Source organism: Mangifera indica, chromosome 13 (assembly GCF_011075055.1).
Source record: "Mangifera indica cultivar Alphonso chromosome 13, CATAS_Mindica_2.1, whole genome shotgun sequence".
NCBI lineage: Eukaryota > Viridiplantae > Streptophyta > Magnoliopsida > Sapindales > Anacardiaceae > Mangifera > Mangifera indica.
The window spans coordinates 2,362,994-2,384,074 of NC_058149.1; the positions used below are offsets into that span (position 1 = coordinate 2,362,994).

At 32.7% G+C, this 21,081-nt stretch overlaps 1 protein-coding gene and 2 long non-coding RNA genes across 4 annotated transcripts; all 3 read left to right on the plus strand.

Annotated features, from left to right (window-relative positions):
- Positions 1-1,031: 1,031 nt before the first annotated feature.
- LOC123195270 (diacylglycerol kinase 7-like) lies at positions 1,032-9,598 on the plus strand. The gene is made up of 12 exons (XM_044608923.1): positions 1,032-1,488; positions 2,618-2,740; positions 2,934-3,071; positions 3,150-3,235; positions 3,532-3,619; positions 4,689-4,764; positions 5,339-5,421; positions 7,090-7,160; positions 7,612-7,689; positions 7,911-7,998; positions 8,121-8,237; positions 9,153-9,598. Exons 1-12 carry the CDS (start codon positions 1,162-1,164, stop codon positions 9,324-9,326), a joined length of 1,449 nt encoding a protein of 482 aa, XP_044464858.1. The 5' UTR covers positions 1,032-1,161; the 3' UTR covers positions 9,327-9,598.
- A 4,159-nt stretch (positions 9,599-13,757) lies between these two features.
- On the plus strand, positions 13,758-17,369 carry LOC123195271. Of its 2 annotated transcripts, XR_006497417.1 has the most exons (4): positions 13,758-13,950; positions 14,099-14,160; positions 16,821-17,015; positions 17,092-17,369. It is a non-coding gene; the product is annotated as an uncharacterized LOC123195271 (long non-coding RNA). The 2 variants fall into 2 exon arrangements; XR_006497416.1 differs by having other exon boundaries at positions 13,759-14,160.
- Positions 17,370-20,201: 2,832 nt separating this feature from the next.
- On the plus strand, positions 20,202-20,779 carry LOC123195272. The gene is made up of 2 exons (XR_006497418.1): positions 20,202-20,410; positions 20,478-20,779. It is a non-coding gene; the product is annotated as an uncharacterized LOC123195272 (long non-coding RNA).
- Positions 20,780-21,081: the final 302 nt, after the last annotated feature.

Here is a 21,081-nt window from a genome sequence, read left to right on the forward strand (position 1 = left end):
TTTAGCCAATATGGGGGACACTCATCGCATGATCATTCAATGAGCCAGTGGAGGATTGGGGGTATTTTACGAGTTGAGCAAAACATGAGGGCATGCTCCATTTTGAGTAGGGGAGTTTGTCATGGGCTCAGGTTGAGAGCCATGACAAGGCTTTTGGTAGTTACAAGTGATGGGGCATTTAAGAGCGAGTGTGCATAGTCATTGGATTCGTGGATGCAATATCTAAGGCTAATCCTCAAGACAACCCATCAAGGATGCTGCACTAGCTGATAAGGAAAATTTAGCCTATGACACAATACATCCAAAATGACTCTTTTGTATTATGAGGGGTATATCTAAGTAAAATCACAGATAACTTAAAAAACAAAACAACGTGAGCATGCAGACTCATTCTTATTACATCACCTATTTACTTTATCTCTAATTTAAATTATTCATTTATGTTATAAAATCTATTAAAACTATTTCTTAAATAAAATTTCATTAGAAAAAATAGACAAATAATAACTGAATAAAAAAAACTAATAATTATATATTTTTTAATCAATATCCAAATCAATTTTTAAAATAATATTTTTAATTAAAAAATTAATTTAATTTGATTATCAGACAATTTTCATAACCCATAGATATACATCAGAATACATCTAAAATGACACTTTCCATGCGTACAACATCATCCATTTACTTTATCTCTAGGTTCAAGTTATCCAGTTATGTTATCAAATCTAATAAAAAGATTTCCAAAATCAAATCTCACCGGAAAGAAAAAAAATCTAAAAATAATTATTGCCCAAGTAAAATCTCAACAGAAACCAAATAAAAAAAATCTAAAAAATAAATAAATATAATATTCTGGACAAGCCAAGCTGGCAAATGAGTAATTCAGGTATTTAATAACTAATTTTGTTTTTGTTAATTATTTATTAATTTCACACAAAACGGTTAACTCCCACCAACTTTCAAAATCTTGCATTTAAACCCCTTCGACCTTTTTCACAATTTGCAATATATATATATATTTTAAATTACGTGATTCCAGTCTCAAGTTGAGATATTATTATTCAAATTGCTTCGTTTCGATTTTTCCATTGGTTCATTCGCTCCTCTTGGGTCTTGAGTCTGACTTCTCTTTGACTGTTCCATACCTTCTCTTTTCCGATGGACTCGCCGTCGTCCACGACGCGTATCGCGGCGAGATCGTCGGTGATCGACTCTTTCCGGAGCTGCGCCTTGTCCGGGATGCGAATAGACAAGGAAGAACTCAGGCGTCGCCTCTCCATACCAGAGTACCTCCGACACGCCATGCGTAACGCCGTTAAACGGAAAAATGTCGACGAAGCCGTGACGGAGGCGCTAGTAATCGTCGACAGACACGACGTCGTCGAGCCCGAGTTGCCGGTTGTCGTGTTCGTTAATTCGAGAAGCGGCGGCCGGCACGGCCCGGAGTTGAAGGAAAGGTTACAGCAGTTGATGGCCGAAGAACAGGTAAGCTTACCGTTGTTGTTGTTTAATGTACTCATTTCCTGTTGTGTTTTTGCTGGGGATGGAAATGTTCCGGTGACTGAATATGACGTTCCGGTACTGTTACCGGGATGGTATGAAGTTGCGGTAACGTTACCATGATTAACGGTTTCTGTGAACCTCTAAGTTAGTATTTGTAATACATCTGGCACGATAAAGTTAACGGGCCAATAGCGTCCAATTGTCGGGATATACGGCGAAGGTATTTATCTAATTTTAATTTTAAAGTTTTATCACAGATAACGGGCCAGAATTAATGGATACTGTGAATTTTTTATTGGTTATTTTAATTTTTATTTAATTTAGTGTTTTGGCGTGTTTATGTAGAAATCGGTGTACTTTGATTTTGAATTTCGATGATCTGACGGTTTTTATTTTGAAGCGTTTTGGAAGTAGCAAAGCCGCAAAGTTTTTTATTTTTTTTTACCCGGCCGGTTTTCCGCTGCTTTGGTAATTAGTGAATTTTGAGAGCGGGAGTATGTTACAGTGACGAACTCGCTTGATCTTTTTTGTTTGCCTTGAACTGATAACTGACGGGCATACTGAAAGTCAAAACATATGCCGTAGAGTTTGCAATTTGCAACCACTTTTCAAATTTTACTAATTTATTTAGAGGTATTTCTGGGTTATAAAAAGAGAAAAGGTTTTGGTCTATGGCATTCTTCAGAAATTTTGGACGTTGGTGTTGGTGTTGGTGTTATGGATGGAACTACCAATGTATCTTCTATGCACTTTTTTTTTTAAATTTTTCCTGTCCCTTGGTAAAACAAAAATAGAAAAAACTTGAATACCTGAATGATATCTGTTAGATATGTCATCTGAGAGAAAAAAATATAATGTAATTTCCACATTTAAATTTGATTTCTTATGATGACACCTTTCTTTGTAAACAATTTCATAAGAAAGAAAATTGAAACTGTGCAAATTAAATTGTATTTTTCTTTAAATTGAAGGTTTGATGCTTAGAAATATTTTTCTGGACTTTGTTTTGGTTAAATTTCCTCTATGTTTTCTCTATTACTTAATTTAAGTTTCTTGACCTTGTGCTTCTAAGAAAGTTGGTCAATTGAGTTGAAAATAATCTGTAATGCAGGTTTTTGACCTATCAGAAGTGAAGCCTCACGAATTTGTACGGTATGGATTAGGCTGTTTGGAGAAGTTAGCTGATCTTGGGGATTCATGTGCCAAAGAGACTCGTCAAAAGATAAGAGTTGTGGTATGTAAATTCTTCTATGCCCTTGGAAACCTTACATTTATATTTTGTGCAAGGTTAACTTTATTGCTTTTCTTCTATATTAATATTAATGATCATAATGGGGATATCATGCATCATATTTGGACAAATTGTTGGTTTTCAATGCTCCTAAAGATATAAGCATGAAAATATTAACTCAGGGATAATACTGCAGGTTGCCGGAGGTGATGGTACAGTTGGTTGGGTTCTAGGGAGTCTTGGTGAACTTAACAAACTAGGTCGGGAGCCTGTTCCTCCTGTAGCAATCATTCCACTTGGCACGGGAAATGACCTGGCTAGGAGTTTTGGTTGGGTAAGATTTTTTTGATCTTTCTAGTTGATAGTTTTTTCTTTTGTTTTCTTAAGTTGTAGTTCTGAATGATCTTTTCAGGGTGGTTCTTTTCCTTTTAACTGGAAATCAGCTGTTAAAAGAACTCTCCTAAGAGCCACTTCAGGTCCAATTTGCCGTCTAGATAGGTCTGTGCTTTCTCTTATTATTTGTCAGTTTACCATCTATATTCTGAAGTGTGCACTTATTATGTGTCAGTTTGCCATCCAGATAGAACCCCTACCTCTTTATAAGTTTGTCATTATTTCCTGAAGTGCAATTATGTTTGTGGTTTCTGACTGATCATTTTACTGTCTGTTTTGTTTAGTGGGTGTATCGTGTATATGTTTATAGATAACTGATGCTCATTTTTTGTATGGTCTACCATCACTGTTGGTTGAGGCTTGCCAGTGTAATTTCAATATTTGTGATTTTGATGATGCAGTTGGCATGTTGTAATACAAATGCCGGTGGGAGTAGTTGTGGATCCACCCCATTCTCTGAAACCAGCAGATGAGTGTGCTCTCGATGAGGTAGACGATATTGCTAGTATTAAGTCAATGTATTTATCAGCTGCCTTTCCATCTCTGTTTTTTGATAATGAAGTGTATTTTTTGTTGACAATAAATAAATTATTACTTCTATAGTTCTCATTCATTTAGAACTTGGGCTATGTGTTGATTATCTGCTACATCTGTTGGTAGTTTATGAATTTGTTGGTCTGCTCTGAATAAATTCTTCCTTATATCTATAATTTATTTTATGCTCTTATGTTCTCCTATGAATTTTATGACACTAATGGGGTACTGATTCACCATAATTTCCTTTTGATGAGTATTACTGTCCCTTTGTATGTATAACCTTAAATTCTTTCATTGTTTGTTAGAATTGCAATTATTTTCTTGGGCTTTATAAAATATATGGAGTGGGAGGCTATTGACCTGAGATCATTGGAATATAGAAAAACATCTACATGATTTTGTCACATCATGGAATAACTTATTGGTGTATTGTTACCTCTCAGAAAGCATAGTTGATATTAATCTTGCTCCAGTATGGTAATGGAGATAGGAAATTTTCAGTATGAATCAATTTGAAACTCTTGCTACAAGTATATTTCAATTAACCTCTTCAGGTGTCTGATGTTTCTTTACTAAGGTCTCATTCTGTGTACTGTACTTAATGAAATAAATCACATTTTACCATGCTGCTGTGTCTTCAATAATATTTTGTGTTAAACTCTAGCAAAATGTTTCTTTTTTGATAAAACATGGCCTACTTGCAAAAAGTTTGAGGCAGTTGTCTCTTGCTTCTGAGAAAAACTAGTGGTTTTGTGAAGAGAAAGAAGGCGGAGAAGGGGGGAGGGGTTTACAAGATTTGCATTGAGAGAGTGCAAGCGGACATGTGAAAATAGTTTTGGGAAGCCATGGATGCAAAACACAAACAAAATTTAATGGGAGATACCTGGGTTATAGTTTGATGCTTCCCATCCAACTGTTATTCCAAGTCTGTTCTGTGGTGTATTATCTTAGAGTTTTGATGCAGTGAACCTATGATACAAATATTTGTGTTCTTGATCATATAACTTTTTGGTGTGTGCAGGGTTTGCAGATCGAGGGGGATTTGCCGGAGAAAGTTGTTAGCTATGAAGGAGTGTTTTATAATTATTTTAGTTTAGGTGTGCCACATTGATCAATAATATTGGATTTTTAATTTTTATTTTGTAGATAAATATGGCTTCTGGTCTTTGATTGTGAAACTTCTGAAGAGGGTTTTCTGAAATAGGATATCGTGCACCAAACCAATCTGTCATAGGAGTCCATTCGGTGCTAATTTTGGCATATGAACTTCATGTTATCAACAAAATAGAACTTGGAGAAATTGATCTGTTTACTTAAGAAATGCTCAGTTGTTGAATTTCCCTTTAGACTTGCTTTTCTTTTGTTAAATATCTATGCACCAATTGAACTAAAGATAACCTGTTGACATAAGCCCATTCTTCTAGTGTTGGCTAATGCAGCTTTTGCTTAGTCTGAACGGGTTCAACCTTTTGTCAGGACCTAAAAGCCAGGGAACTGCCTTAGGTAGGCAGTTTGTATGGGATGTAGGTCTCCCCTGCAATATACTAGAAAATTTTAGAGGAAAGATGTTGGTTTAGATTCAAAATGTTTTGAGTAACTGTCCTTTGCTTGTTTCTGTTTATAAAAACTTGGTTCTTTTTACTGTCATTACTTTATTGATTGGTTTTACAGGAATGGATGCTCAAGTTGCTTATGGCTTCCACCATTTACGTAATGAAAAACCTTACCTTGCACAAGGCCCAATTACTAACAAGGTCTGTTTGAACATTCATTTATGGTTTATAAAGTTCTTGAATTACCTTGGAAGTGCATTATGAATGCTAATTATCAGTCTAGAGTTCCTTAGCCAATTATTTGTTTCTGCTTTCTGTAATTTTGGAATTAGTTGTCAGAGACCTAGAGTAGTCTATATAATTAGACATCTCAAAAGATTTTGTTAATATAGGATGGTGGGGACTGATTATGATAAACATAACTGAAAATTTTTGGATGTGTACATATGTCAATAAAATTAGATACTTCTAAATTTAGAAGTAGAAAAACAGTCTTGTAGCACGCTCCTTATTAGATTGCTGGAGGTTCTCCTTCATGTTCTACAAATCTAATAGAAACCTACACAATCAATGTCGTTAAGAGGTGGTGTTAACTCCTCCTAATACCATATCTTGTCATCTCCTAAAACCCTATCCTAGTCTTAAAAATTTAAATATCAATTGTTATCCTAATCAATATTATCCTGATGATCAATAATATTCTACTGAATAATTATCCTAATCCTAACATTATCTGTCCTTTTGAAAGCCATCTTGTCCTCATGGAAAATTAGAAAGTACTTGATTTTTTTTTTTTACACTATTTTGTGACCTATATATTTTTGTCATGTTTGCATCTCTTCTTACCCAATTTGAAAAATTCCACTATTTTGCCATTTGACTAGTTGTTACCAGTGGTTGGAAAAGTCACCCTCATGGTATCAGCCATCATCGAAAACGCCACTGTGTCTTTGTTTTCCTTAAGCATAGTCCCATATGCTCCAGACCTCAATTTTGCAATCCTTTTCTCACCAAATCCGACATCCTCCACTGTCGAGAATATACCAAAAATTTTAGATCTAGTCTCAATCTCGTCATCTTCCTCCTCAATCACCACCCTTTTTATGACTTCTCTCTTCAGACAATGACAATGGTGGTTGAACTTTGATCTAGTTGGCTTCCAACTCAATCACCTCCTTGTTTACAACAACGATGGTGGTTGTAGAAGCAACTCTCATTCCTCTAATACCCTAAGATTGCCTTAAATCCATTGGCAAGATTATCCAACTTGAATTCCATAAGTTCCAACATCTCCACATCAACTTTACTGTCCATTCTTTTCTTTTCCGGATCTCACTGCTAATTTGATGAAACTTTCCAATCAGCCAATGGCTATACGAAACCTTATACAATATTTTCTTTATTTAAAATCCTATCCTAATATTCAAAAATCAATATCAATTATTATCCAATCAATATTAATTAATATACCAATTATTTTTAATTGTAATCCTAACGTTATTTTAATAATCAATAATATTATATTTAATTATTATTCTAATCGTAACAAAATAATTGGACTCAACAGATACAGTAACTTAACAATTTTGTTCTTTGTGTGCAAATTTGCTAATTTGCTAATGTCAAGTGAAAAATGATCTGAGTTTTGCAAATGTAAACACCCATGCATGTGCTAGGATGTTGAGATCTGTTTCCTTTTTAGCTGGTTTAATGCCATGTGAAAATATGAGAATTCAATATTATTTTCAACTACTCTGCACTCTTACTGTAGCTCCTCTGCACAATACTTCTGCAAAAGCCAAAGCAATACATTACTGGCTTTTGATAGTTTTGAGTGCTACTAATGCAGTTTATGGTCCTGTTATGCAGCTAATCTACTCTGGCTATACTTGCACTCAGGGTTGGTTTCTCACACCTTGCATAAGTGATCCAAGTTTAAGGTTAGATATCTTGACTTAGGCGGTTGTCTTCATGATAGTTTTTAGCTTGTTGGTGTCGACTTGCCAAACAAACCTTCACTTTTATCAGAGTACTTTAATTTAAATCCTTTCCTTAATTGAGAAGAAATTATTCATGATGTGAGTCAGTAAAGGCATAGTAGCCTCAACTGGTTTTTCTGCTCCTAATATGTTGAAGTTGCATTATTGTTGAGTTGCATGTGGGCTAACATGTGCAGACTTGGCTGTCTATACTCTGTTTACTAGTTAATTTTTTGAGCTAGTGCATGCTTTCTATGAGATTTAATTTATCTGAAATGTCAACTATCATGTTCAACAGTAATCCTGTTGAGAGATATTTATCTGCCTTATCAGCTGCTACCACATTTGATGCAAATGTTTTTACTGATGCAATAGTCTTCTATATTCTAATAATTATTGAAAAATCCTGCAGGGGACTGAAGAACATCCTAAGGTTGCATGTCAAGAAGGTCAATTGCTCAGAATGGGAGCATATTCCAGTTCCTACAAGGTACGGTTAAAATATCTGAGTGAAGATTTGGTTTTTGATGGTTCACTAAAAATGAATGCTTTCTCACTATTATCCTTTGACTTGCATCTTTTTATTTTCAGTCTTTAGCTTAATAGCTATATTGCTGAATTTAGTGTGATATCAAACAAGTAGCAGTCTGGAAACATATATTCTGTGCTTTTAGTTTTAGTTTTTGTTGATGCTATATTTGTTGCTTGTAGTGTGAGGGCAATAGTTGCTTTAAATCTTCACAACTATGCAAGTGGAAGGAACCCATGGGGTAATTTAAGTCCAGAGTATCTGGAAAAGGTGAAAATTATTTTACTTAAACTAACTACCCGATAAAACTTTCTGCATGCCCGATGCATTTATTTTATTTGAGAAACTGTGTTATTCCATAGCCTTATTATGGTAATTTTATTTAATTTCAGAGAGGATTTGTTGAGGCACACGCTGATGATGGTCTCCTAGAAATTTTTGGCTTGAAGCAAGGATGGCATGCATCATTTGTTATGGTTGAGCTCATTTCTGCCAAACACATTGCCCAGGTAATTCAGTTGAAATGAAATAATTTTGTTTGTGCTATTAGTTCATGCTTTTACATGTCAGATGCAAGGGTCGATGTCTATTTATTAGATAGGTCTGCAATGGAGTATTGTTGGACATGGTTGGGTTTTACCTTAAGATGACCTGCAACAATTTCTATGGTTGGACCAACATTGTTCCCTCAGTATATCTCTAAATCATAATTACTTGTTGATTTATGGGTGGCATCAGAATGTCTGAAAAATCAAAAGCTCAGTTACATTAAATGTATAGCTGCTCTAATGGCTTATTAATTGTTACATAGAATGAATTAGTTTTATCAAAAGAAAAGGCAGAAAAAGCCAAAACAATTTGTGCAGATTTTTTTCTCTCTTTGAGAGCACGAGCTATTAAAGCCTTCTTTTTTATCCTTACTGTGTTGACATGGATAGACAGAGAGTTCTGGAATCTGTTTGCCATGTGAAATGAACAAAGTTCAATCCATTAATTTTTTTTATCTGAAGAAATGGTATCAAGTCAAGCTGTTTTAGTCTTGTTCTTATCTGCAAAGGCAGTTGACTTCCTGCTAATTAAAGGTCTTCTAAATCTTTATTTTTGCATGTGCTTTACTAATTTATTGCAGAAGAGTAAAGCTCTGAAGTGTCGGTTGAGTATCTTTGTTGATTTTAGATTTCCAGGATCTTTCTGCTCCTGATCCTTGATTCATGTTCACTATCATGGCAAATTGTCAATTTCTCACATATTTTGTATATATTCCTGTTTCATATTACATATATAAAAAGAAAGGACTAGCTGAAAATAGAAATTAAAAGATGCTTTGTGCTTGGCATTCCGAATTTCTTTTCTATTGAAACTTTCACTTTATCACATAAAAAGTTGATGCTTATATCCTGATAAATATTCTGGATATCTTTCAGGCTGCGGCCATTAGATTAGAAATTAGGGGAGGGGAGTGGAAAGATGCATATATGCAAATGGATGGAGAACCATGGAAACAGCCGATGAACACAGACTACTCAACCTTTGTAGAAATCAAGAGAGTGCCATTTCAATCTCTGATGATCAATGGAGAGAAATTATCTGGCATCTAATTTTATCAGGTTTGGATCCCTATCCTTGGTTTGCAAAGTTCCCTAACAGTTAAGATCCATGTAAAGAGCTTGATTGTTGCCCAGAGGAATGTAGATGATGTTGAAGTGACCTAGGTATCTGGGGCTTAACTGTATTGACTTTTAAATCTATTGTTAGTAGTGTTTCCTATCTTTTTAGGCATTCAGGAAGGAAAACATTTTTGCTGTTTTTATAAATGAATTCATTTGACTTTAAATAAATTTATGCTCGGCTTCGCTAAGCGATTGAAATAGTTTGTTTCTTTATATTCATTGTCGTGAACTGAATTAGGATCTTTTCTTGACCAGTGCCTTGAAAAATTTAGCCATTATCATCAAGTGTACATAAATTAATGTATTGTCGTATGATTCAGGCTATGAGCTATGAACTTGATTTGAATTCGAGTTAAACCAAACCAAATAATTTTTTATTTGAATTGAATTCAACTTGCACTTAAGTTTGATTTGTCGAATTTAAGTTAAACTCGAATTAGAGATGTTTGGGTTCGGTTGGATATCGATCCCCCCTTGTGCGCAATCACTCCTTTCATTAAATACAAACTCAAAAGCGAATAACCAATCGCTCATCATAATTAGAGCACTCAAACAAGACACCATTTTTTGGTACACAGTAGAGGGTGCTACCAAACGGCTGGTCTAGAGTTGTGGTTTGGTGATTATTTTCACAAAGTTACGATACAAAGTGGAGAAGAGTAAATTTTGACAGTTCTCTTAATTTTCTTGTCTTGTCATTCATGTCTCTTAACTTTATGGGATCACCCCTGAAAGTATGTATCATGATTTTAGTGGGATATTAATTAAAATCGGTAAAAAAATTTTCGTGTAAATGTTTTTAGGCAAATGTACAGTAGTTTTACTTTTATAAGCAAATTTTTTTGTAACTCCAAAAATATCTTCTGGCTTATTACATGTCATTTTCAACCATTTCGTGTGTGGGATCTCAAGGGTCGTATAGGGTGAATGAGTGCATACAGAGTGCGTACAGAGTGCGTGGGTGCGCACAGGGTGCATGTGTGTATGTGGGTGCGTACAGAGTCTATGGGTGCGTGCGAAGTGCGTGCAGAGTGTGCGATGCGTGCGGAGTGCGCGGTGCGTGAATTGCATAATTAAAAAATTGATTATTTCTAATCAACTACAAACATATTTAAAAATAAAAATTGATTATAATATTTAATATTTAATATAATATATATAAATAATAATAATATTAAATATATATTATATTATTATATATATATTTATTATATTTTTTAAATATTATATTATATTATTTAATTATATATATATAAAATTAAATAATATAATATTTAAAAAATGTAATAAATATATAATAATATAATATATATTTAAAAATTGTTATTATTATTTTTATATATTATATTAAATATTAAATATATTATATTATAATCAATTTTTATTTTTAAATATGTTTGTAGTTGATTAGAAATAATATAATATATAAATTAAATAAAATAATATAATATAATATTTAAAAAATATAATAAATATATATAATAATATAATATATATTTAAAAATTATTATTATTATTTTTATATATTACATTAAGTATTAAATATATTATATTATAATCAATTTTTATTTTTAAATATGTTTGTAGTTGATTAGAAATAATCAATTTTTTAGTTATGTAGTTCACGCACCGCGCACTCCGCATGCACCCTGCACTCCGCACGCACTCAAACATTCATTCCCATGCTTACGTACCTTGTATGACATCTACAAGGCTGGGAGGGTATTTTTGAAATTACAAATAAATTTGCTTATAAAGGCAAAATGAATGTACGTTTGCCTAAAACGGTTTAAACAGAAATTTTTTTGCCTATTTTAATTAATATCTCGATTTTAGTTATCTCTCTAGTTAATTGATTATCACCCTCCTTTTTATCATATAAAAATATAATTGCACGAACATAAATGAAAAGCTTTTTCTATAACTCATACTGATGTTATGTTGTATTTTAAAAAAATATAACTTACTGATGTAGACTCATTACTAGACATATCAATTGGGTCAGATCGAATGGAGGCTCAACACAAAGCATAAAAAAAAAAACACAGCATGAGAAGACCCAACCTAATACTATAGCATGTCGGGCTAGACCCATGTGTCTATTGGGTCGGGCCTCGGACTTTAATATTAAGCTCGTGGGTTGACCTAGCCCAACCTGATACTGTTTTAAAATAAAAATATTTTTTTTCTTGCTTCGGCCTTGTGTGCTTCTTTCTGCCTTGTGGCAAAAGCCTCGGCCTCCTTAATTATTTTTTTAATTTTTTTTTATATAAACTCATTCAATTTTTCTTTATTTTCACTTTCATTTACAAATCTTTCAATCTCAATTATTTCATTATATTTTTTATCTCATTTTCTCTCATCAACTCTTTTTCAGAAAATATCTGAATTCACAAATAATAATTCTTTGTGTTTATAATTTTATTTTAATTTTAATTTTATCATTACAAAATATTATAAATTGATCAAGTATCAAATGAATTCATTCCATTTGAATATTATCATAGTATAATTTATTTATGTTTTGTAATTTATACAGTATGTAAATTAATTTATTTATACTATGTTATCAATTTATAATATTTTTCATCATGTAACTACATTATTTCTGTCATAAGTGAGATTATAAATAAAATATTCGAGGTACTATCATCAGTTTTAATAATTGAAAAATAATTTGTGTTTAAAAATTTTAAATATTTTTTTAAATATTGATTAAATGGGTCAGACCAACTCATTTAAAGCCCGACCCAACCCACTTCAAGGCCAGTCTGGCCTGATTAAGGCCCATTATTATATGGGTCGGGCTTTGGGCCTTTATATATTAATAGGTCAGGTCAGCCCGAAAGCCCATTATTGTTTGGGCTTCAGACTCAACCCGATCCATTATCCGATGGGCCGAGCCAGAGCCACCCTAGCCCATTAACACCTCTACTGATTACATTCAATACGTTCTTGTCATTATTATACTCTTTGAATTTTAATTACTATTCAATTTCATTTCTTATTTGAGATTACATCATTTGTCTTATGTACTTATGGTTGATATAAATTTTTATATCAATAATTTTCAAATGATTTATGATATAGTAGACACGCATTCCTTCCTTATAAGTTAGACTTCATATTTACTCAAAAAAAAATAGTAATAATCACCAACGTGTATTCATCAATCAAAATGTTCTTATTAAAAGAAAAATCGTGTCCGTAAAGATTATTTTGTAACAAACAACAATTTCATATATTTCATGTTTTGTAATTAATTTTGATTGATTTTATTTACTTTTAATTTTTTCTAAATACCAATATAAAGTTGTGTAGCGAAAAAAAGGAACAAAAATAATAAATGAAACTTTTTTAATCACAATTATCTATGATGGATTTGAGTCGAGCTTAGTTAAGTTAAAGTAAGGCCCAATTTGAGCTCTATTTAAATCCAAAACAACCAATTCGAACAAATAAATAATAATATTAGAGAAGAAAAACGGTTTTCAAAGAAGAAAATAACTATCTGTAAAAAAAAAAAAAAGAGAATCACTATAGGAAAAGAAAAATAATTGCTAGTAAAGAAAACTTTAATTCGTTTAAACAGCCTAAAAATGTTTAATTCGTTTAAGTCGTCTCAATTCGAATTAAATTTCAACGAACTAAAAATGTTTCAATTTGAATTTAATTCGTTTAAGCTGCTTCAATTCGAATCTATCCTTAATGTCAATTCATATCATCATCTAAAATAATAATTGGTCCAAAGAGGAAAATATTGGATACTAAATAGAGTTGGATTCAATGAACTGTTTGAGTTTAAATCAAACAAGTTGAATTCGAGTCATGATTGAACTAATTTTGATAAAACAAGTTGAATTTAAGCTAATTTGAACATTTGGTTTAATCAAATTCTAAGTAAAATTTGTTTGAGATAAGCTCGAGCCTTAGCTTATCGATCTTAAATTGTTCTTTTAGATTCAAGTCAATTCAAGTTAGATTTTGTTTACACTTGATTGGTATCAAATCCAACTTTAAAATAAAACTCTTTATCCTTATAAATATGAGTGTTTAAAACCAGTTAACTAAACCGGTTTGATAATTTTTTGAATCAAACCAATATTTTAGTTTGAAAAAAATCATAAATCAAAACAAAATAAATTTAAATATTAAGTGAATTTGAATAGAGACGAAATTACTAATTAACCGAATTAAATCTTTGGTTAACTAATTTTGAATTGAATTTCAAAGATTCTCTTATTTTATTAAAATTTTCCAAAATTTTAAAAATAGGTTAAAAAAGATGAATAGGCCGATAACCTAATAGAAAAACTGATTTTTTAAATAAATTATTTTTGATTTGATTAGCTGATAATTTTGCATACTAATTAACATATGCTGGTAAACCCAATTCTTCCAAAACCTGAGATATCATGGGCTGTTAACCCAACCCATTGGACAATTTCTTCGCTTTGGTTATTTCTCTCAATAACTTCTCTTTGTCGATGATACTCTGTTTTCATGGCTTTCGCATGCTTCCCAGAAGTTGATTTTCCGGATCCTTTCAAGCGTAAATCCACTAGATATCTTCACATCCTGTTCTGGGTTCACTTGATGCCTTTTTTTCTATTCTTTTTTTTTTTTTGTTAATTTGTAATGGGTTGTTTCATTTTTGGCTAATTTTGTTATTAGTGTTTGTTTTGATTTGTATCAATTAGAAAGCACGCATTCGAATTTGGCTTTTCGAGCAGAAGGGTTGAGGATCAAAGGGTGAACCATTGTAAGTTCTGTTTGATTATTGCTTCTTTTTTTTATTATTACTTCGTTGGGTGTGCAAATTGTAATTTTTGGTGATGTTGTATATGTCATATGTATTGTTAACTTGGCTTGGTAAGTGCTCTTATATTGGCCTCAAGAAATTTGAGCTGATGATGCCAAAGTTTTCTTCAATAATTATACGTTTTATCTTTGTAGACTAGATAGGGATAAAAGGGTTGAGATAGTTTCCCATTGTCAGTGCTATTTAGAAAGTCTTATCACTTAATTAAAATTTTAATGATTTCATTCGGGAAGTTGGAGCCCTATGAAGATTTTAGAAATATTTATTTAACTTATTGTCAGTTAATAATCTGAAGTTCATATTCCTTTTCTGCCCTTAGAGCCTATAAGAAAGTGTTGTTTTAGTGTTCCTACTTGCAAATATTTATAACGTGGTAAGAATTAGGCCATATATATAATTAATTTATCAGGGAAAGTATGCTGTCAATTTTTAACTGCATGCATGATGAAGTTGGGAATTGGTGGATCTTATTTTGCTGTGTTGGTGGATGAAATTAGAATGATGGTATTTGTTAGTTTACTGTGTTTGGTATATTTTAGGAATCTAGCCACATTTTCACACAAAAAAGCCAACAACTAACAAATAAACAAAACATAACAGAAAACATTTTATTCATTAAAGAGGTATTTACATGGATAAACTTGACAATTCTAGGAGTTGGGACTTCCCATTTCTAGCCATTTGAGGCACCAAAGACCTCCCACAATCAATCCTAAGGTTGCCCAAATTTCCCCTAAATCTTCCCTTCTCCCCCCTCTTTTTTTTTTTTTTTTTTTTTTTGGTTCACTGTGGGAACCTGGCCCGGCTTTGCTAGACTGGTAAACATTTGAGACACAGTGATTGGACTCACAACCATTGTGTCGGGTAAGATAGTGTTTCACTAATAGTGGCAACACCCGTTCTTGAACCCAGGATCTCCACCCTGAGGATAGTAAGACTTCGTCAGTTTTGCTAGCCCCTGGAGTCTTCTACCCCCTCTTTGATAACCATAAATACCCCCTCTTATAAGAAAACCTAACCTATAAGATTATGACAAGCATCCCCCTATCCTATCAGGATACAGTTGTTTATGTTAGATATATCTGAAGATTGTGTGCTTACTAAATGTTAGTAACTGTAAAGTTGGATTTGAAATGAGTTTCACCTGCAGACTCAGCCTTTGAATATGGAGAAATGCTAATACTTTTGAGGCAGTAGATTTGTTTAGTTGCTCAAAACCATTAAATTCTTGTCTTTACAGTTCTAGATTTTCATTGTACGCCATCATTCTTTTTTTGCTATTTGGTTGATTTTCTTTGTTTTTTGGTCTGGTGTGCTGTTCCCCACTGTGACACAAAGAAGAAACAGAATTTAAACGGTGTGTCCTTTTTGGCATCCAATTTTGAAATTGTTTTTCTAGTGTGTTTCACTTTTGAACTTCCACCCCATCATGGACTACATTTGGCTACCTTCATTTTGGATTCAACATATGAACAGCTCAGCTTTCATGTCTGTATTTTCCTTTCAAATTCTAATAGTAGGCTCATTTGTTCTGATTTACATTAATATAGTTTATGGTGTTATTTTGCTAATAACTTATAAGATTATTCTACGGAGAGCTTATCTCACATTTATCGGTATCTGATTAAGTTGTTGATTTTCCAAGTAGCAATTTATATCTGGTTCAATTTCCTCTCTGCACCTGATGATAATAATTTGAGTAAGGTAGTAGATATCAGATCCTTGTGTCAGCTATTCATGTTTCCGCTGTCTAATTACAACCTGTTGGGCTTCAACATTGTTTTTGGTAGTTGGTGGCAGTAGAGGTTACAGGTTGTTCTTATACAATTTCTTTTAGGTCTAATATGTGCTCAACTATTTAAATAGTTTTTGGCATGAATATGATATGTGATATAATGACCTATAAGCCATCCTTGTCTTAGATTTATTGCAGGATTGCCTTTCACATAAAGTTTGAACATTTTGTTCACGTAGAGAAAAGGGGAGGACTGAGGTTTAGCTTCTTAATTAGTGGTGAACCATCCTGCCAACTTTTTATTGTCTTTGTTAGAAGTTGAATTTGTCCCACATCGCCAAGTTGGTGGGCTATTATGGTGCATATATGTGGTTCAGCTCCCTCCTTTCTTGAGCTAGTTTTGGGAGGGAGTTCTACCAAAGCATGTTTATCAATGTCAGCTTAAACTTGTAACCTGTTAACATTTTCTTCAACTTTATAAACAATAGCAGAGACCTTCTCAAAGTCTTTTTGACTTGAACTGAGGTTTTGAAGGCTTGAATCACAGATGACCACTTAACCGATTAGGAAAGAACTCTTCTAACCAAGAAAACTATTATAACATTTTTCTTAGAATGAGTGATTTTTAGCTTTCAAATGTATAATAATTTTAAGACAGTCTAATTCTTATTATTTTTCATTCTGGCTTGGTAAATTGACATCTGGAGGGAATATGACTTGATTTACAAAAATTTGGGACTATGTGTCTGCCCTTTAACAGTGTTCCAAGTGCCATCTGGATGAACATGTCATACATAAGAAATCTTCTTCCATCCAATTTATTGTCCAGTCAAAATGTGATTTGGTATTCATTTTGGTTCTACAGGCTTTTGATGAGTACATGATTTTGTGCTTGATGATACGGAAGTCCACATCAAGAACAATAGCACGAATTCATTAGGTGTATCATTCTTCTCTTATTTTTAATCCTTCTAATCTCATTTTTATGCTCCCTATCTCTGCTTAATTTCACAGGAAGGATTCTTCTCAGTTTTGACAGCATAACTCTGATCATGAACATGTAAGTGAAATTGAAACAATCTTTGCTTCTCTCTCCTCACTCTCATATCAGTGAATTAGTTTCTTCTACATTGCAGGGAGAAACTGCTGAACATCCCTGCAATTTTGTAGATTGGCATTACGTGCCTTTAACTCCGCATGTTGATCGAGTGACATAGATTTGCTACTATTTTTATGTACTTAGTGGATTTCGTGTATGATAAGCTTCTTGTATAGATATTTTCAACATTAGATATACAGTCATTAGTTTAATCCTTTAGGAATAATTGTTCTACCATTTGCCTAAGCGGTTACACTTTCTATTGCATCTTTTCTATCCATTTATCAACCTAAATGGCGAAAGATTTTTCTCAGAGTTTCTGCTTCTTTTTTACATCAATTAGTTAGATCTTGAATTTGCTTTTGATGTACCTTTCTCACATATCAATATTGAGCTCTCACAAGATAGTTTAAGCTTCTAGGTTGATCAGCTAATTAAAAATTTTGAGTGGCATCATTACTTATGAAACCTAATAGTTTAAGATTTTGGATTATATAGAGTGTGTTTGATTTGGTTTATCTACTAACCAGAAAAGCTTATGTAAAGCCATTTGCACTTTGAAATTCTTTTAGATTGATTTGCTGCAATTCATAAGTGCTTATAAGATTTTAAATAAATTATTTTATGACTTATGGGAAAATCTCAAAAACTCAGTTTCTTTTATAAACTCTTTTTGAGCTTTAAAGATTTGAATTTTCAAAAATTTTCTCATTTTATTTTATAAATTTGACTTTTGATCTGTTCTTCTAATATTTATTCTTGAATATTGAAGCAATTGGCAAATTTTCTCATAAAACCCATGTTTTCACAAAGTTCTACCCTTATAAGTTCCATTCTTATGAACCTTGTCAAAAGGACCCTTGTTTTGTATGTACCCAGTTTTGAGAACCCAATTGAATATCTAGATGACATGTCATCATATAATTGGGTGATGACGCGTAATTTGAATACCTAATTAAGTACTCAAAACTGGGTGTAGATAGTATTGCTTTTAGCAATTGCTTTACAGTTTTTTTCCTTTTCTTGCTTCTATGAATGGAAGGAATATTAATCTTGAATTAGATTATGCTTCTTCAAAGGTAGCTAAGTATTCTTAGATCCTAGTGGGAAAAAAAAATTGAGATTCTAACTTGTATATTTGAAAGAATAATAGAGAGAAAGAAAGGGATATTATCCAGTGGATTTTGAGGGAAAGTGGGTGAGCTTTCTTGTGATAGAAACAAGTGAGGGAGCAGGCCTTGGTGTTGGAGAAAACGATTTGTGGTGGGAGCCATGGTGCTAGTCCTGGTGCACCTGTGGCCTTTGAGCTTTAATTTGTGAAAATCTGTCTACTCATTAGGAAACCAGCTGCCCTCACCCATTTTGTTCTCTTTTTAAAGTCACTACTGTACCACTTTATACTGATTTCTGACTCACCCTCCACATATTTCATTTCTCATTCTTTTTTACTACATTACAACTTTTGCACATTCACCATTCCTTGTATTTTGCTGGCCTGTTTTGATGCTCTTTCACCTTTATTCTCTATCCACTTAAGTGTCATTTGTTGGTGCCTGCACATGAATCATCGCTTTAGCGAAAGAGATCTGTCAGACCTCAAATATTATTGTCGTGTTTAAATCTTTCATATGTTACTTATTTACATGATATTTGTAGATTTTACTTTTCATATGGTATTTGTATGCTCTGTAGAAGGATAAAACGGGAGTGATGATTGTGTCAAATCACAGGTATTATCAGGTTCCACAAGCAACATTGTTTGATGAAGGTGGGAACCCTGTTTATGAATCATCACTTTGGATTAAGAGAAATGTCACACCTTAAATATTATTGTTTAAACTGTTGTAAGTTACATATTTATAAAACTATGTATACATATAGTAGTTTTGAGTACCCAATTAAGTACTTATATGATATGTCATTATGTGATTAAGTAATGACACATAATTTATGTATTCAAGTGGGTACTCAAAATTAGGGACACATAGCATTGACTGTTACATATTTACGTGATGATTATAGCTTTTTATGTATCAGTCTATAACTTTTAGAAGGATAAACAAATGTGATGATGATGTCAAATCCTGGGCATTAGGGTTTCCACATATAGCATTGTTTTGATGAAGCTGGGAAGCCTTGTTTTGAGATTTATAAGTGATTTGAGTTAATGATAACATTGTTTTGATGAAGCTGGGAAGCCTTGTTTTGAGATTTATAGGTGATTTGAGTTAAGATTACTAGATTGTCTTGCAAAAACTTTCATCCAGTCAGCTCAAAGCTTGATTGTTGTGTAGGCCCTAATTGACTAATTTGATAGCATTAGTTAATATATCTCTATCAGTCTCAGCTCCATTGTCCAATATACTTTTGAAATTCTGGCCATTTGGATTCAATTAGCTAGAAAGAAAGAGAAAAGGTCTCTTTTAAACTTAGTTAGCTTGTCAACTTTGCTGCAACTTTCAATATTGCGCGGCTTTTCATATGAGATTTGGATCCAACATTAAAAAGTTTAGACTTATAGTGTGGAGTTTATATGATTTTGACTCTTTCAATCTCAAGTTTTGTATTATTTGCACATGGATTGGCATAGAGATGCCAAACCCTTCTCTCTATGTGGGTTTACAGGAAGATCAATTTGTTTTATTGGTTATTGGAAATTTCTTGAACAAAATTATAGGTCTCTTGCCATTAATGGTTCTTGCGTATTAAAACTGTTGGTTGCAGGTGAAAGCTCAAATCAAAGGGGACCCTCTTGGGCAGCCTCTGTTTCGGCCAGCTTGTGAACATTTATGAGGTAAAGTGACTTGCTTGTCCTGCAAATGCCCATTTCAACCAACAAATTAAATTCAAGCTTGTTTTTCTGTAAGTCTTGAATCCACGTTTAGATTGAATGAATCGAATTTGAACTAAAGCTCTAGATCGACTCAAGTTTGAGGGTTTGTTTCGATTCACCTCTTTGGTATATGTTCATTCCTTAAGTGATACTAGAATACAATACGATACATAATACAAAGATTTGAAAAATTAAGTTTTTGATGCATGATATGATGTGTGATTAGATTATTATGTCTACGATATCTAAGGTGAAACAAAAGCACCATCCGCTGCATTTGCAATCAAGTAAAACTTATGCTCATGATCATCATATGAAAATTTCAAATTATACTCTAATGCACAAAAGACTTTGAAAAACAAACTTGGACTCCATTAATTTTCTGAAAGATATGCATGCCTATGCCAGATTTCCATGTGAAGCAAGAACAATATTCTTTAATGACAATGTGAAGAGACAAAATGCTTATAATGATTCTGGGTGACGAATTTATGAAATGTGGAGGGAGCCACCATTAAGATAAGTGCGTTGTGTCATCACTCAGTTGATTTTGATGTAAATATGCTAATGGTTCTTCTGATTTGACTCAGCCTTCTTGCCGAAGCTGAGACGATTCCACTCAAATTTAGTGGTCTCAGACTCAGCCCACCATGCTACTATTTCTACCAATTCATTCAAGTACATTGCTTTTGTGGTGAAATTCTAATCCAAATGTCGGGGCCATATTTGGTAAATGTAGTTTAAACTTTTTCTTCCAAAGTTAAATTTGGCTCTTGGTCAGTTTACTACAAGGATTTGTGGAACTTAGAGCCCAACAGTATTCGGTTCGGCTTGGTTTGATTGTAAGCCTAGGTGACACAATACTTAAAAATATAAATATGTCAATTCTATATATGTCTCAAACTAAGTAGTGAAAAATTTAGAAATAAAATTTAGGGGTTCAATATTAAATAAAATAAAAATATAAAGTGGTCAATAAAAATGATAAAATTTAAAGGAATCAAATAAAATTTTTAAGATTATATCTAAAAATTTCTGAAAATCAAGAGAGGTTAGTTAAAAATTTAAAGGGAATCAAATAAAAATTTAAAAATTATATATGAAATTTTTTCAAAGTCAAGGGGGGTTATGATGATATATTTATGGTTAATACACAACACTTTATGGGTGACCTCCTTGACTTTACCTGGATGT

Coding starts and splice junctions, on each gene's coding strand:
- LOC123195270 (XM_044608923.1), top strand. CDS start 1,162: ATGGACTCGCCGTCGTCCACGACGCGTATCGCGGCGAGATCGTCGGTG. Junction 3,620..4,688: donor ATGAGTGTGCTCTCGATGAG/GTAGACGATATT, acceptor TGGTGTGTGCAG/GGTTTGCAGATCGAGGGGGA. Junction 7,690..7,910: donor CATATTCCAGTTCCTACAAG/GTACGGTTAAAA, acceptor TGTTGCTTGTAG/TGTGAGGGCAATAGTTGCTT.